At 31.3% G+C, this 17,318-nt stretch overlaps 1 protein-coding gene and 1 long non-coding RNA gene across 4 annotated transcripts; one reads left to right on the top strand and one right to left on the bottom strand.

The window, feature by feature from the left end:
- Nucleotides 1-5,721: 5,721 nt before the first annotated feature.
- Nucleotides 5,722-6,918, bottom strand: LOC108811579 (zinc finger protein ZAT5). The gene has a single exon (XM_018583640.2). It carries the CDS (start codon nt 6,713-6,715, stop codon nt 5,840-5,842), a length of 876 nt encoding a protein of 291 aa, XP_018439142.1. The 5' UTR covers nt 6,716-6,918; the 3' UTR covers nt 5,722-5,839.
- Nucleotides 6,919-8,286: 1,368 nt separating this feature from the next.
- LOC130496284 (uncharacterized) lies at nt 8,287-9,917 on the top strand. Of its 3 annotated transcripts, none has more exons than XR_008935396.1 (5): nt 8,287-8,682; nt 8,849-8,898; nt 9,002-9,060; nt 9,245-9,364; nt 9,432-9,917. It is a non-coding gene; the product is annotated as an uncharacterized LOC130496284 (long non-coding RNA). The 3 variants fall into 3 exon arrangements; XR_008935395.1 differs by having other exon boundaries at nt 8,288-8,682; nt 9,449-9,917; XR_008935394.1 differs by having other exon boundaries at nt 8,288-8,682; nt 9,245-9,917.
- Nucleotides 9,918-17,318: the final 7,401 nt, after the last annotated feature.

Here is a 17,318-nt window from a genome sequence, read left to right as displayed (position 1 = left end):
TTTCATCTCTAAAATAGAGATTGCTATATTTTCCTCTATTTATAGAGAAAAAATAGCATTACTCTATATATTAGAAGATTCTATTTTAAAAAAAATATACTGAAGTAAAACTCATTTCTATTATAGAGTTCCTCTATTTTACAGGTAAAAATAGATAGATACATTGAAAAAGGTCTAAGCGATCTATATTTAAGACTGTTCTTTTTTTGTCGAAATTTTTTAGGCCGAGTTCTTTGCCATTTAAATATCACATGGTAATCTAGGTAAAAAAAGTTTAAGAAATTACAATCCAGTCGTGATAAGCTTTGAAATAGAGGAATAACACTCGGATTATGAAAGTTTCAAGTAATTATCAATATGTTAGTGGTCTAACGTGTTATGTAATGGAGTTGGGTTTTTTCAGATTCAGATGTTTTTTTGTACGAAGTGTCATTTACAAAAAAAAAAAGTGTTATTCTTTAAACTAAAATTTCCAAAAACTGATTTTGAATATTAAAATAGATTATGGGTCGACTATCTACAACTCTCATGGTCTTCAAAAAATAACCACATAAAATGTTTTTGTAATAGTCTTTACTTTCACGTCTAATAGTCTATTCTTAAGGATTAATGAAGTTTGATTTTAGTAAATTGGATAATTTTATAAGTCAAGAAATTTATAATTTGTAATTTTTTTGTATTACGTTTAGTGATATAAATTATACCAAATTTTATATAAGGTTTTCATAGAATTATTTTCTTTGAACTCAGTTTTCATAGAATTATAAAATAAATGTTTAGGAAATTTAATAATTATTACTGGATTTAAAAAAAAATACATAAAATTTCTAAAAACGTTATCAAAAATCTCCATTCCACTAATTACTATTTAGAATTTGATAAACATGCTAGAAAAATAGCATGGCCTGTTAAGTTGATTTTGGAATCTATTAACCGATTTGCTTTTTAAGTTTTTTCTCTGTCTTAGACTGAATTCAGTGGTCTTTGGATGCTACATAGTTGGTTCTCATCTTTCAAAGATACTAATGTAATGAGAATAACTCAAAAATGATCGTTTGTCTTATAAACTTTGAAGTGTATCAAGTTTACAAAAACTAACTTTAGAAGTGTATCAAGTTCACAAATTCTGTCCCAAGTCCAACCAAGCCCTTTGCTTGGGCCCATAATCAGCTCCAGTAATTACTACCAGCAATGAAGATGTTCTCTAGATTTATTTGACAGTCGTCAAGCCCATTGGCCCCATCGTTCTTTCCCAACATGTGTTTGATCCGCTAAACTTACGCATAAAAGGAAAAGCTGCAGATGACATTTTCATGATATATCATTATATTGGTATTACATATAGAGCTTAGTGTTTTTGATGCCATAGGCTAAACAAAAGCGATACTTTATAAAAGGTTTTAAAAGGAATAATACGAAAACATATTTTTGTGAAATGAAATTCTGATAGAAAATTTACTTAGTATTTTCTTTTATTATTTTATATTTAACTTTTAAATTAAACTACAACAAATTTTTGATATAAATAATATTAATTTATATCATAAATTCATTATAAAATTTATAATAAATAATAATAGACGAAAAAATAATTATCAAGATATTAATCATCGCTTAGATTCAAACATATATATTGATCACATTGTTTACCTTATAAAAGGAATAATAATAGAAAAAAGAAATAAACAAAAAGTTCGAGAGTTCTGAGAGTATCTTTAGCAGGAATACTGTGAGTATTCAATTATTAAAATAAAAATCGCTCTATATACACAATTTATGCACTAATTAGTGAATACACTAAATCTCATATCATGATACCTTAATTGATAGAGAACAAATTTATCACATCATAGGTAGTTTGCTAATTTAATCATTCTTTTTAGATTTTAAACCAATTCACCTTAAAAGTAATGAAAAAAATAAAAGAGGAAGAGAGAAAGAAAGAGTAAAATTCTTAAAAATAAAAAGCTTAGATTTTCATACTAATCTCACTATCCAAATGTCAATTTTTCATTGGTTCGATTTTAATAACAAAAATAAGTTTACTTAAGTAATTAAGTTTTAATAAGAAATTAATATTTTGTTATTTTAAGAAATTCATGTGGATTAACACCATTATTGTTGCTTTAATATTTTTTAAATATATATGTAATTGAAAATAATGATTTAAACTCTAAACTGTAAATGTTGTAAAAAAAATCTAAACTGTAAATATAGAAAAAAATTCCAAAATTTATCAATAATTTAGGTTTAGGTTATGAAAAAAAATTATTAGTGTCCTTACAAGTAAACCAAATAAAATCATATTTTTGTAAACATGGCCTTTAATTCTTATGTATAAAAAGATGAGCCAATGTTTTTTTTTTTTGACGAATAAAAAAGATGAGCCAATGTTTCAATTTTTCTTTAGTAGATACGGCTCTGATTATATACTTTGAAAAACTTAGATATTCCAATTATATAAATTTTTCAGATAATTAGAGCAGCTACTTAGTTTTTTTTCTGCTGCTGTTGTTGAAATTCATGATCCGGCCGGACTCGCCACGAAAACTAACATCAAATTAACTACTTTAACTAGGTGAATATATTACTCTTACAGTCGGGTGCTTGTCTATTGCATGACCTAGTTGATTTATTGTAATGTTTCGACTGTCACCATTGTGATTCTGGCACCCACACTGTCCTCTGTGCTGCACATTCCTCCAATAGTCGGTGCAATATTCGAAATATTTTTCAACAAGGGCTGCATATTACTATGAAGTGCATTGGAGAGGTAACAACTAGCAGCAGCAGTTAGTAGAATCTTCCTAGGGAATTGTAAAAAAAAAAAAGCTAGCGGTAGCAGTTAGTAGAATCTTCCTAGGGAATTGTAATTTATCTAAGAATATCTAAACTCCATACACTTCCTTTTTAAGTTTTCATTTACTTTATCAAACAAAGACGAGCTCTATCTAAGCCACTCCAAAAGTAGCATTGTTCGGACGCATAACTTATTATCGACTGAGTCATCCAACTCATTTTCCACACAATATAAATAAGGAAATAGTATAGATCAACATATTCTCTTAGAATAATGTCGAAATTCGTGCAACAAACAATGAATTTTCTTTTTAACACTAATGAATATTAATTCCTTTTTAACATAAAAAGGTAAAAAGATTTCTGTTGCGAGAGTAAATCGTAATTATTTGTGAAGCTCAGGGTACAAATGGCAACATAAAAAGGTTGGAGAGAACGGGTGGTGTGCGACATGACTTGCTAAGTAAGGGATTTTTATTTTAATTAAGCGTAACGAGTTGGCTTAGAACTGAAAGCAACCTGGTCCATCCCCATAATTAATTACCATATCTTATAGTCTTTTTAACTAATTAATATGAAATCATTGACTCTGTGATAAGGGAAGTTTATGCGGACATATATTATTTTTTCATCGGCTAAATTCGAAAGTGTTAGGTTTTCATAGCAGATGCACTGAACCGGCGAAAATATGAAATGGATGAACATGGTTAGACATAGTCTAATGACATCATGATTTTTGGTCTTCAAATTTTAGAGTTAGTATGTAATGATTTTTACCTCCAAGCTATATATGAAGATTATCAAAATTTATATTATATTTGTGTACCAAAATTTACCCGTTAGAAAAAGTTATTCAATTTCTTTTAAGAAAGTCTAATAATTGGCTAGCAGATCAATGAACCCATTTACAGAGTATCCAAATGAAAGCCAAATATAAAGACAAAACTGAGAGTTATGGCAAATATGTATTAGGAACCTTTTAGTTAATGTTTTAAGATTGTTACTTTTTGGTTTTTAACGTCAGAGTTTTGAAACCCAAAATTATTTAACCAAATGATGGTAGTTTAGTGGTATTTTTTTTGGAGTTACATGTGTATTTATTTTTCTATAATTAAATTATCACTATTTGGTCAATATAAATTTGAACTTCAGTTTACGTGGTTTATATACGTTCACCTTCTTGCATTATTCGGAAAATATTCTAAATTTAAATCAAACGTTTTGAAATAATCCAGTTTATAGCACTAACTAAGTGTGTTTTTCTCGAAACCTATCGGATAGAGTTTATAAAAAAATGTATCCGACAATTAGAAACCAGTACTATACATGACAGGAAAATGCATTTTGGTAATATTTTTGCAATAATTTGGTAGTAGTTTTGCACTATTGCGCCAACTATTGTAATACTACCAAAATGCATCTTCTAATATTTATATTATTCCATTTGATTAAAACTTGTAAGCAAACCAGTTATGCCTAATGAATATATGTTTTACCAAAGAAGGATTATTTAAAATATTGGCTCGTGTATTCTAGAATTATTACTGCAGTATTGTACTCGTGGAGGATAAACAAAAATATCGATTTTAATTGATAGTCAAGTGTAAATGACAGCCACTTGTTTAAGTCCGTGTGCTCTCTTCCAGTTTGCCTACCTAGTGTTTGTTTTATTTTGAATTTATACATATGAATATTAACGATTTAAAAGTTACCTATTTCTTTGGAACTCTACAAACTTCTAACTGATCTATAAAACAAATTCCTTGAAAGATAAAAGTTCAATTGAGAAATTAACATCGTGAAAGAACAAGAATAAGTTACACCTTTTATTTCAATTATTAAAAGTTGGATCATGAATACAACTGCAAGAATAATTTATAGGGGAAGCAATTGAAGCAAGGAGTGAAGCGGTGAGTGAATCTTGTGACTGTTCTGCTGTCACTGTTTATCTTTTCCCTTTTTTAATTGTTTCTTTTTTCCTTTTTTATTTCCGTTATAATAATTACAAGTCTGTTATAATTGATTAAAAATGTGGTGACCAGCAAAAACAACCCAAAATCAAAGAAGAACCTAATCCACGTCTATAAGTTGTGGTGGTCATTCCCCTGCCGAACCCTAAGCCGGTCACCACGTCCATCTCGTGTCCACTGCCTTTCTATTTCACCAATTCATTTTATGTACATCTAACGTATCGTATTTTTCAAAACCATTTATATAATACTGATACATATCACAAATTATATATAAAAATATTTTGCTAAAAAGTAAATTTCACTAGTTACAAAAAAAAAAAGTAAATTTCACAAAGTGCACAAAAACAACTTCTTAATATAGCATGTGTATGTATAAAACTAATTGGTCCTTATAGTATACAGTCCTAATGGAGACCATTTATCTATACCAAAAGCATATTATATACGTTTTGATTGTTTCTCTTTTTTCTGTAATCAGGTAAACTTTAAGTCGAAATCAAATTCAAAGATATGGGTCAATAAGATAGTATTTTCCATCCCGATTTATCTGATTTATGTTATCTTAGTTTAATGATATTACCATATATTTTGTCAAATATTAGAACACCGTTTTTAACAACAAAAAAAAAAAATATTAGAACACCGCAACATAGCGTTTGGCTGCGTAATCGTGGGGAAAGAGGCGTCTACAAGCAATACAATGCTTTGTTCACTTGTTAGAAATTGTATTTTTGTTAAACAAATAAATAAAAATATACCTTAAAAAGAGGGAAAGAAAATATGCCCTCGGAAGTCACTTGCTTTTCGTGAATGAAAGGCAACCATGAACACTAACCACTTGCTTACTCAAACTATTCTTACTTCAACAAGTAGATCATCTAACTATCACACAACCCTTTACTTAACTCCCACTATTATTCCCCTCACTCATTATAACTTGTACATTTCATTTTACTCTTTTAAAAAATCAATTAATTTTGGAAGATAATTCCAATTCAATAATATAGTAAAGAGAAGAAAATTTCACAAATTTCATATTATGTAATTAAACATTCAACTTTAAACAACTAGTAATGACAATCTATTAACGCTGGTGTGGTTGCCGAGAACACTATCCCTTGAAACTTTGATTCTCTTAGATCATCTTCTGGTGCCGGTAGATTAAGATCCAACGGTAGATATTTTCTCTGTTCCATCGAACGGCTCAAATTCTCAGTCTCTTCTTCTGTACTGTTCCTGCTCACTTCGGCTGTAGTGACCGGGCTAACCACGTTGGTAACTGTCCTGTGCCGCCTCATGTGGCCTCCGAGTGCTTGCCCTGAAGTGAACTCAGAACCACAGATCGAACACTCGTGTACTTTGTTTGCTTTGCTGGTGATGATGTTACTTGCCTTTGAAGCTAGGGCTGAGCCGGAAACTTTAAAATGACCTTTTTGCCCTTCATCTGATGCACTGGACTTGAGCTGCATAAGGGGTACTTTAGCCTTTTCGTCTATGGACGCTCTCGGCTTCTTGTGGCTCGCCCTGTGTCCACCAAGAGCTTGGAACGACGGGAACGTCCGGTTACATGTTTTACACTCGTAGACATAGAAACTAGAATTCTCCGTGGACGAAGCCTTCAGATGGAGACTTTTGTCTGTTTTTATAGAATTCTTGAGATCCGGCAGCGGAGATGGAGCAGCTCCACGAGCAAGCATGATGAGACAAATCGCCATGTCTTCCTCTTCTTCTGTACAATCAGTTGTAGTAACCGGAGACGAAACTACCGAGTTGTATCCATCGGAAGCTGTTCTTTCTCCCCCGGCAGATGAACTTGTGGAGGTGATTGTGGTCGCAGCCGCCGCCACCAAAAACGTCGAAGAGGATGATCTCTGCCGCTTCGTACGCTTCCCCTTAATGATTTGCGTCTGATCACTACCAACCTCGTGATCTTGACCCATCATGATTATTTTTACACTCAAAGATAGTAAAAACAAGAACAACCCAATTCAAGAAATCAATCGACAAAAACAAATCCAAGAAATTTCGAAATTGTGATGAAAAATGAGATGTTTGGTGTTTATTATGTAGAGTGAACTAACAAGAGAGAGAATAGAAGAGAACTAGACAAGAGAGGCAGTGAGGAAGATGATGGTGGGGCTGCTTATTTATATATACACAAAGGGAGAGGTTATAAGGTTGGTTGTTGTTAATCTTTTTAGTTTACTCCACAAAAGATTTTACACATTTGGATCCACTTTACATTATTATTTATTATAATATTGCCAACTAACCAATAACATTTTGACGATTCACTCTATCCCCATTACCTGACACTTCTGCATTTCTCTGCCAAATTCTATCAAATATGAAATCAAGTAAATTTTTATTAATGATGGAAGTAAAACAAATAAATCTATGTCATATTTCTTTCTAGTTCATGTTCTGTTGTATCTACTTTTAATCCATATCTTCGAATTATGATCTTTACCTAGATCTATGTACCAGAAGTCAACCCTTCATGACGTTTATTTTTATTAGTATTAAATTAGACAGCTTCTTCTTAGTACATACTTCTGATAACAAACATATTTATATTAGTAGTTTGATTAATCAAATTGTTAGATCTTGAATTATTCACATTCGCATAATTAACAGAGAATTGTTATCATTATGTCTAATTAATTATTTTCAAATGATTTAATTTTATTCAAAGAATAAAGTAGGAAATAAAAGAGAAAGTGAAACCCGTGAAGGGTTAACCACCGAATTAGGCAAAGGTTCATTAGTAGTGTTGAGTGGCACTTAGGCCACCAATTCACGTTTTTTTATAGTGTGAACATTTAGTTCTAGCAACAAGCAAAGGTTTTACTTTCACGCACTTTAGGTCCACGTCATCAAATCGACGCTTTCAATGAAAACCGAAAATGGATAGAACTAAACACAAAAACGTTCACGACAGCAAATAATAAGTATATATACACATTGTTAATGGTTGTGAGTCTTGTGACGACTAGATTAATACTTCTGATTAATTGTTTAATATAAAGATTATCAACAAAATAATGATTCGTAGACATAAGAGGGATCATAATTAGGAGGCGACATGCAGTGGCCGGTGTTTATAGGATTAGGTGCATTCATCGGTGGCATGTTAGGCTAAAAAAATTGTAAGCATAGACTTTGTTATTGTGAAGAGACAACACCACGACTTTTTTTCAAATAACAACTTAAATTAGGATCTTTATAAGGAGAAAGTTGATAGCTAGTGATCATCAACTGGGTATTTTATGACTTGAAACAGTTGCCGGTTATCTGAGATGAAAACATCTATATATATAAAACAGACTTCTTTGGCTGCTCAAGCTATCCACGTCACCCTGGGAGCATGGGGCGAATTGAGACACGTGTCATCAGCAAAAACAGGCGACAACCGAGGTTTGTGATTTGGGCTAACTTTTATTTTTTTACCTTCTGTTGGGCTTTTAGTTAAACTCAGTTTCATCCTGTATAAAACAACATAGCCACCGCCGATCAATATTCCATACCTAAGCACCCCCACGGTTGCGTAACCCGTAACCGGCATAGGTTGTATTTGATCAACCTCATTTATGATTTGCTTTAACACCACTGACCCACTACTTTGATAACCTTTTAAAGTAGATCCAATGATTGAAGACCACCTCAGTATTCCAAAAGTCACTTTTGCAATAAGGAACAAACGTCTCCACTTTAAGCTCTCTTCCGAACCCCAAATCTAAAGCCTTTTGCAGGTTTCCACATCTTCCTCTGTTTCTCTCCATCATTTGCAAACCCTGGTCTGGAATATCATTCGCAACAGCGCAGAGGATAAGGATAGAACAGGTAGAAGATGCCGCGGCGGAGATAGAGCTTACCGGGTCTGGAATAAAATTCCCGAGAAAAACTATTTGTAATGGTTCAACATGAAGTTCTGTTGTACTCATGCTTATGATTTACGTTTTTATAGATATTCTTAGAACTAATTGTTTATCACCTGATTGGTAAATTGCTTCTAAATAAAATGAATTGCCTTCTGAGTACTGTCTATTTTGTATTTTTTATGGTTTCGGATTTAGAGGACAAGCTTTGGAAGAACTCAGATGCTACACGCGATGTCTTACTCCGGGTATGTACAACACATCACTATATCTATGAACAATTTTCTTTGAAAATGTTATTGTGATGTGGCTGTGATTTCTCTCTTTTTGATCTTTTATGCAAAATAATAGTGGGAGATTGCTGGCTACCCTGAAGTTGCAGTCACAGTTGGAAGCTCCGAACCCTTAAAGTATGATCTCTCTCTCCTTTCTTGAAGATTAAACAATAGAAATCTTTAGTTCCTTGACATGCGACAAAGTCAAACTGTTGTTATGACTTATCTAAAGTAGCTGGTGTTTCAAAGTATGAACAGTGATCTCAGTAATTACTTTTTTCTTTTCTGTAATTGACTTTTTTTTCCCTCTTCATCACAGGTATCTTGCAAAATTCTCTATCTATGGAAACAACAATCAGACTGTTTTGTGCTACTTAGTGATGTAGGTCATGAGTTGACTGGAAAGCATGCCATGGAATTAGTTGACAACTACTTTCAGGTTAGTTGGCTTCAGATTTTACATGGACCTAGAGTTATTTATACTCGCTTTTTTAAAACAATGGTAGTCTAATGAAAACATTAGTGCGGACAATGAGATGCCTGCTCCCCAAGCTTTATTCTACACCATTGGTCAAACACATAAGTTCAGGGTCAGAGTATCTGAGTACAACTTGACAGGGAAGACTAAGTCTATAACTGTTACAAAGGTGCTTTCTTCATCGGTTCTGCCCCCTATAGCAGCCCCAGTTGAGAGTGATGTGTGTGCATCTTCGAAAGGTTGTGGAGACCTTGCTGATGAGGAAAATGAAAGCACCAGTAACACCCACGTATCACAGAAAGCTAATCGTGCTGCTGGATAATAGAGCTTTCGACTCATCCCAGTGCTAGCATGCGTTGGAGTGTTACTCTTTTGTTTTTTTTTTTAAGTTTGTGCTTCGACTAAGTTTTTCTTTATTTGGTTTTCAACCATCGTTATTGCTATGACTTAATATTTGAACACAGTTTACTTATTTGTTAGCTTTTTTTCTTTAAGAGCAAAGATTTCGAGGCTCCTAAGCACTTGGTATTTCGTATACTGATGACAACTAAACAATCTTGAATATTTAGTGGGAAATAAACTTCTTGCGACTCAGACAGATTGTTTAGACTGTTGCATTGTTAATTTTTAACTGCCTCAAACCAACTGTAGGCGTAGATCCAACCGAAACTAACTCAAGAAAAACACACAATTGTTCTTTCACATGTTCCTGATTGTTTCTAAAAACCACCATCGGACAAGCCGTCAAAGCTCTCCTACATAGGAACAATACTCCAATCAACTGCATAAATGTAAGAACTTTTAAATCAGACCCAAATATTTCATAACTTAACCCATAACACTAACTTACTATTTGATTGGTTCTAAGGTTTGTAATCTCGACCGAAATGGATAAACCATCTCCTACACACCCTCGATACTACCGGCTCCTTATTTCACTGATTCACATGTTAATGTTGGGGGTAAGCCGGTTAGACTTGATAGGTCTGGGAAAACTATATTTACTTTTATTGCTGATGCGATATTGTCATCAAAGAGGTTTTAGAAAAAGAAGGAAAATTTTGTTTATATTTAAATCAGATATATAAACGTGTAGTCATATACTCATATTCTTAATAGATTATATGGTTTCACTCAAAATGAGTCAACTTTCGAGTGTGAGTATATTCATTTTCGAATTCATGAAAGCTCAGAGAGAGCTACTGGTTTCCCAAAACAGTTATGAAGACAGTTCTATATCGAAGAAGATCATGTGCAGATATGGATAGAATATTTTTTAAAAAGTATTTCATAAAATATTTTCTTAAAATTATATTCCCGCCCGTAGGGCGGGCCAACCACTAGTTTGTAATAAAGTGAAATGAGAACTTAGAAGTTAGAATACTTCTGTTGTTATGGATAAAACTTGAATATTCTTTAGGTAATTGGAAAAAAAAAAATATATATATATATATATATATATATATAATAACTGAATTGATATAACTTAAAAAAATTACTGTAAAATATTTACATCACGAGAAAACCCAAAACCAAGCAGTGTTGCTTTCGCACAATATTTGGTATCCTAAAAAACTTAATGTGTTTACAACTTTACCAAATAGACACACTTTTCTTGTGTCTCGCAAATTCATTTGTACTAATATTTTAAATAAATGGATTTAAATTCACATGGAGTACTTTTTGTGTATGGGCAACTGGCAACCAGCCATATGTAAAAAACAACTCATGGTAGTGATGACTAGAACTTGTAGTTTAAGTGTGAACATTTGTGTTAATCTCGTCGTTGTGTTACCACTCAAATTCAAATTTGTATAATACATATTATGGTATTTATTGACAAAATAGTAAATCATATATTTTTGTTCAAAAAGTAAAAATGTATTTATATATGTATACATAAATCTGATAATTTATCAATTAGATGTTCATGTAACCGGTTATCGTTGATTCGAACTTTAGAAGACACTAAATAATAAATACGAGGAAAGCCTAGTAAAATTATAGTTTGTCATATACGAAGTTAACTCCACCAATTCTTTTTTTTTTTGAAAATTAACTCCACCAATTCTTTCATTCTTTTTGTTTGATAGTTAAAAACAACAAGATGTAAAAAATGAATTTTGTTTTTTTATTAAATATATTTACATTAAAAACAACTAACTATATGAAAACTGTGAAATATGAAAGCAAATTATATGTTTTGCAACGAGTAGAAAAATATGCACAACTCTATTCTAAAAATAATATGTCAACATAACAAAAGCTATATAATATACCAAAAAAACCTGGCCTTAACATAGTTGCTAAAAAAAATAGATGCATTTTTAATTGAAAATTTTCTGGGCTAAAACATATAATTTCCTTAGATCAAAGACAAAATATTTGGTTGCTGCTGAGACTCGAAAATGATACATCTACCATAATGGAAGAAGGTTTTACTATTAGAGTTAGCAGTTTTGGATTAGAAGCAAATACTTGAAAAGCTATAAACATTTTTATCTTCATACTTATTATTGCTCGCAACTAAAACTGAGTTTTAACTCATATAGGTCGAATGTGTAAAGAATAATGGCCAAGCCTCCCACAAAATACCTACTGAAAAAGAAGATAGAATTGTAAATTTATAATACTTACTAAATTTTGATATGTACATCTGCACGAATTACTTTTCATATATATATATATATATATATATATATATACATATATACATATATATGTTTATATTTCAAAACTTTAAGATTACGTTGCAAATATTTTGGTATTATGTATACATATAATATTTATGTTATGTGATTTATTAACTTTATTACTACAAAAGTTATTTGATACATAAAATATTATTCTGCATTATATATTTGTTATTTCAGACGTTCTAAATATATACTGTTATCCATAATTATTATTCAGTTTGTTTGTATTGTTTAAAAGAAATATAGTAATTATATGATTTGATGATTATTTCTGCCTCAAATATAGAAAAGAACCGATCTTATGTTTATTTTGATATAGCTTTCATAAAAGATTCGATCTTTAAATTTTGATTGTCCCACATACTAACCGATAAATTTAGTTCAAATATTGAATGAACCGGTTCTTTTAATCTAGGATTATGTAGACCAATTTTCTCATTAACATACATGAATGATTGATATTATCAGATTTGTCATTTTATAAATATTATATCATGTGAATTATAATGTTCTATGTTTGTTTATTAGAAAATGTAATGACCGGTTTAATTGCTTATTTTTATATCTTACGTCATATATATAGATGAATATTAGAGAAGATATAACATCAATTGGTTACAATTTGGTTTAACAAATTAAATGAAGCAGTCAGTTTAATTTTCATAAACAGAGAATATGTTAATTGATAAAGGTTTTAAAACACATATAATCATATTTAAGTTTTGATATGTGAAAACTATAATGGATATTACATTAATTAAATTTTTAAATTAATTTTGAGGTTTAAGTTTTGTATTTAAATTTAGTGTAATATCTTCATTCATATAAGTTTAGTTAAATGAGGATCTGATAAATAAAAACAGACATTTGAAAATATTATATCAGATAAATAAAAACAGACATTTGAAAAAATCTAACAGATTATTCAAAGAAAAAACACCACACATGAAAAAGTAAATTATATTTTAATAGATAAAATTGTTTACCAAAAAACTTATAATACCTATAATTATATGCACAATTTAATGGAAATTTGTATTTTAGTGATTTATACTAGTTGAGTAACTATTACATTGATTCAAGTCAAAAAGTATGTGTGGATTGTACCTTTTTCAAAAACGCCTTAAGGTGAAAGCTTAATCACCAGAAACTCGTTACACGACCATCAAATGTGGCGACTTGACCATGTTCGGTTTGTTACTCAGGAATGTGTAAAAATTTCACAATTTAGTATGCTATGTTACATATCTGATATATTTCAGTCATAAAATATTAAAGATATTGTAAAAAATAAAAAATAAAACGGAACAAAACTTTTTGACCATTTTCTAATCCCTTAACCATAATAAAAAAAAAGCAATCATCTACACTTGAACCGCCCAACCATAGTCATTTAAGACAAGGTTAACTAGACCAGACATCAAAAACTGGATAATTCCCATATTTAATATGTCACTTTTGAAATTGGATAAAAACTATAAGGAGAGTATACACAGACTTATTCCCAGTTCAACACCTCTAGCAGATGAAAAAGTGTGGTTGTTCTCAGCTTCCGGAGAGTATTCTACAAAATCTGGTTATGCGATAGCAAAGATCAACAATGGTGAACCTGACTTGCAGGATCTTAATTGGAAAAAGTGTGTTTGGCAGGTTGATACCTCTCCTAAGATTAAACACTTCTTATGGAAGGCAAAGAGTAAAGCTCTCCCAGTGGGTTCGGCCCTAGAGACCAGAGGCATCGCGATTACTCCAACCTGTAAAAGGTGTGGGAACAGAGAAACAGAGCTTCATGTTCTCCTGTCATGCCCTTTTGCCTCGAAAGTTTGGAGTCTGGTTCCTTGTGTGAACAAACCAGATGCACAAAACATTCATTCGGTTGCAGAACTGTTAACTAGTTGTCGACGCCTGATTTCCTTACCACCGGTGGGAATTGGAACTACTCCACTCTACCCTTGGGTTCTTTGGACCTTGTGGACCAACAGGAACAAACTAGTTTTCGAAAATAAATTCTTTTCGGAAGAGAGTACAATTCTCAAGGCTATACAAGATACTAAAGCCTGGAAGGCGGCTCAGATACTTATCCAAAAGCCTTCCCTACCACTCTATGTGGTCCGATCATCACAACCATCTGTTTGTTTTCCTACTGTTAATGCTTATATGTGGAATTGTTTTTCTGATGCAGCATGGGACCAAAAAACAGGTAACTGTGGAATCGGCTGGCAACTCCGGGATTCTTGTAACATCGTTACAGAGTCTTCCTCATCACACCGGCGTCTTGTGTCTTCTGCTCTCGTGGCCGAAGCTCTGGCGGTTAAGGCTGCTATTTCTGCAGCGATCTCTTCACATGTTAGCAGTCTCACTGTTAACTCGGACTCGAAGAACCTCATTTTGCTCTTGAAGACTCAAGGACGGGATGTGGCTCTGAGGGGCGTGCTCCATGATATCCACACTCTGGCTCGCTCTCTCACATCTATCTCTTATGTTTTTATTCCTCGTTTAATGAATGTTCATGCTGACTCTTTAGCAAAAACAGCTCTTGCTTCTATTTCTTCTGCGTTGTTGTAGACTGGTTCCCCTTTTACTCAAGTAATCGAATGTTTGATCAAAAAAAAAAAAAAGATAAAAACTATAATTGATCTCTGATTAATATATTTGGCGCTAGGCAGTACCTTAGCACAAATATTATTCAAACGCAATCCGAACAAATGACTGTACTAATGAAAATACTATTTTCTAAACTTGGGGACATTTTCTTGCAAAAAAAAGATGTTTAGTTTAAAGTTTCTACTGGCTTAAAGATAATAAGAATAAATCTCAAGTGGATATAATTCAACATCATTTTGGGGCCAAAGAAAGGTAATATGTGGGATGCAAGTCTGTTCTGTTACATACACCAAATCCATCACATCTTTTCTCCACCGGAATATTTTGCTAATTTCATGCAACATTTTTGACTTTGCATAGGGATTGCTGCTTCCATATACTAATAATTTTGCCGCTATATATGGCAATATACATACTCATGTATGTAACCAATGTGTAACCACTTGCCACTGGAATATACCAATCAAATGATTACTTACGGTTCTGCGTTATATATATATATATATTTTTTTTTTCTTTTGCTTAATTCTTTTTTTTTTAAGAAAATAAATTTTCTTTTATAAATTATGGTTTATTTTATATAAAATGAGTTTCCGTGTGATATTGCATGGGTCATTGCCTAACTTTTTTTGGCTAAATTCTTACATTATATTTTGTTTTCCTCTCTTTATTACTATAGCCGTAAATAATAAATTTTTAAAAAGTATTAATTAGTTGTACCAAATAAATGCTACCATTAAGCTTTATAAAAAATACGAAGGTTCTAACTGGTGACATAGGGACTCAAGGGGAATGATCAATTCCCACTCATTCCTTAAAAAATTACACTATTTATAAGGAATTTTTGTTCCGTCTGATTCCTTGTCATTCCTTAAATTTTAAGGAACCATAGAACACAAAAGTAATAAATACCATTGATTTTATTCCTATTCATTCATTTCCTACTCATTCATATTTCTAATTTAATGGTCACCAGTTAGAGTCGAAGTTTTTCTTACTAAGTTATTTTAGTTATTAAATATTTGATTAGGCACAATAGTTTAATAACACGATGAAATGATTGGAAGAAGTTACTCTTAATCACGTTGGGCTATTCCGAACCTTATTGTCTTGTACTTGAAGTGGCCCTCACATCCTTTACATAACTATTTAGTGGATACACTCACACATGGATATTCATATACAAATCAATATTTTTATAGTGGTCCTAATCAAACTAATTATATCAATTTCAGTTTTACAGTCATGACGATATACACACATGTATATAAACATATTTGTAACGTTTAGATACATGATGAGTAAATAATTGAAATCATTTGGTTGCTAATCATAAATAAGAAAAAAAAACCTTTTTTATAAACAAATCAGGAAACAGTCGAAGAAGAGATGCATGATGTTGCGTAAAGCAACGACACCAACAGATGTGTGGCTAAAAGCTACTAATTTTTTTACTCACCGCGTTATATTTCCTAAACATTATATCATCCAATTTGTTTTGTGTTTTCATTTTTATGTTGAAGAATTTATTATCCTATTTGGTTAGGGTACTCTAGATTTACTAATTACTAAAGCTTATGGTTGATAACCTGAACAATATCACGCTGTGTTCCCTATAGAAAAATGTTTTAGTAGAGCCTGAATCTCAATCTTTTTTATTTTATCCCGGTTTAGCCTAAAAGGATCAAGACTAAACGAGTTATCGTCAGAAGCTTCATCGTTTAAGAGATGTGAAATCCTGAAAGACTTTATACTTATTCGTCGAAAAATATACTTTCTGGTTTGGAGATTTTTACACATCATACCATCAAAGTAAGAAAAGGGAATTAGAAGTTACTATCCATCAAACTAGACGAGCTTTGGTCACAAAACGATTCTTAACTGTTGTTAATGCATAGTTTTTGTGTTCGGACTAAGTGGCACTACTCTAGTGTGGTAGATGAATGGAAAGCAGTTCTTTAGTTTATCAAACATCTTAAGCGGTTTTATCCCCTAATATCATGTGAATTCATGTACGTACATAGCGTGATTGAACTTCAGTATTTTCTGGCTCGTAAAACTATGGTTATATGATTTTTTTCAAATTGGACGGATATATAGAAAATTACTTCTTTTTTGTTTAACTCGAGAAGCAAGCATTTAAAAAAATATATATATGTTAAGTTGCATAGACTGTCAAATTAAAACAATTTGGTGATAAGTGGAACGACTCAAATATTTTATATATTATTAAGTTTTTTAATATTTTTAAGTGGATTCTTATCTCTAATACCTTATTTAAAATAGTAGTGCATATAACTATTAGTCTCGACAGATTCTATCGTATTCCGTTAAAATAATGCTTTGTTTTTTAGCTATTTTGGAAAACTAGGTGTTTTGCCCGCATTTCCGGGCTTAATAATTTTCTAAATTACTAAATAAATATATTATCAATTCGAGAACCATTAAAATAAGTTATTTTCATGCTTTTTATATATTTAATAATTAATTAAATATTAATTTTATATAAAATAAAGTTTTCTTATTTTAATAAGATATTTTTATTACATAATTTTTTGAAAATATTCATATATACATAAAACTATACATATGTATTTATATTTATTTTTAAAATA

This window comes from Raphanus sativus, chromosome 6, assembly GCF_000801105.2.
Source record: "Raphanus sativus cultivar WK10039 chromosome 6, ASM80110v3, whole genome shotgun sequence".
Classification (NCBI taxonomy): domain Eukaryota; kingdom Viridiplantae; phylum Streptophyta; class Magnoliopsida; order Brassicales; family Brassicaceae; genus Raphanus; species Raphanus sativus.
Note: the sequence above shows the minus strand (reverse complement) of the source record. Positions and strands in the feature narration are given on the sequence as shown.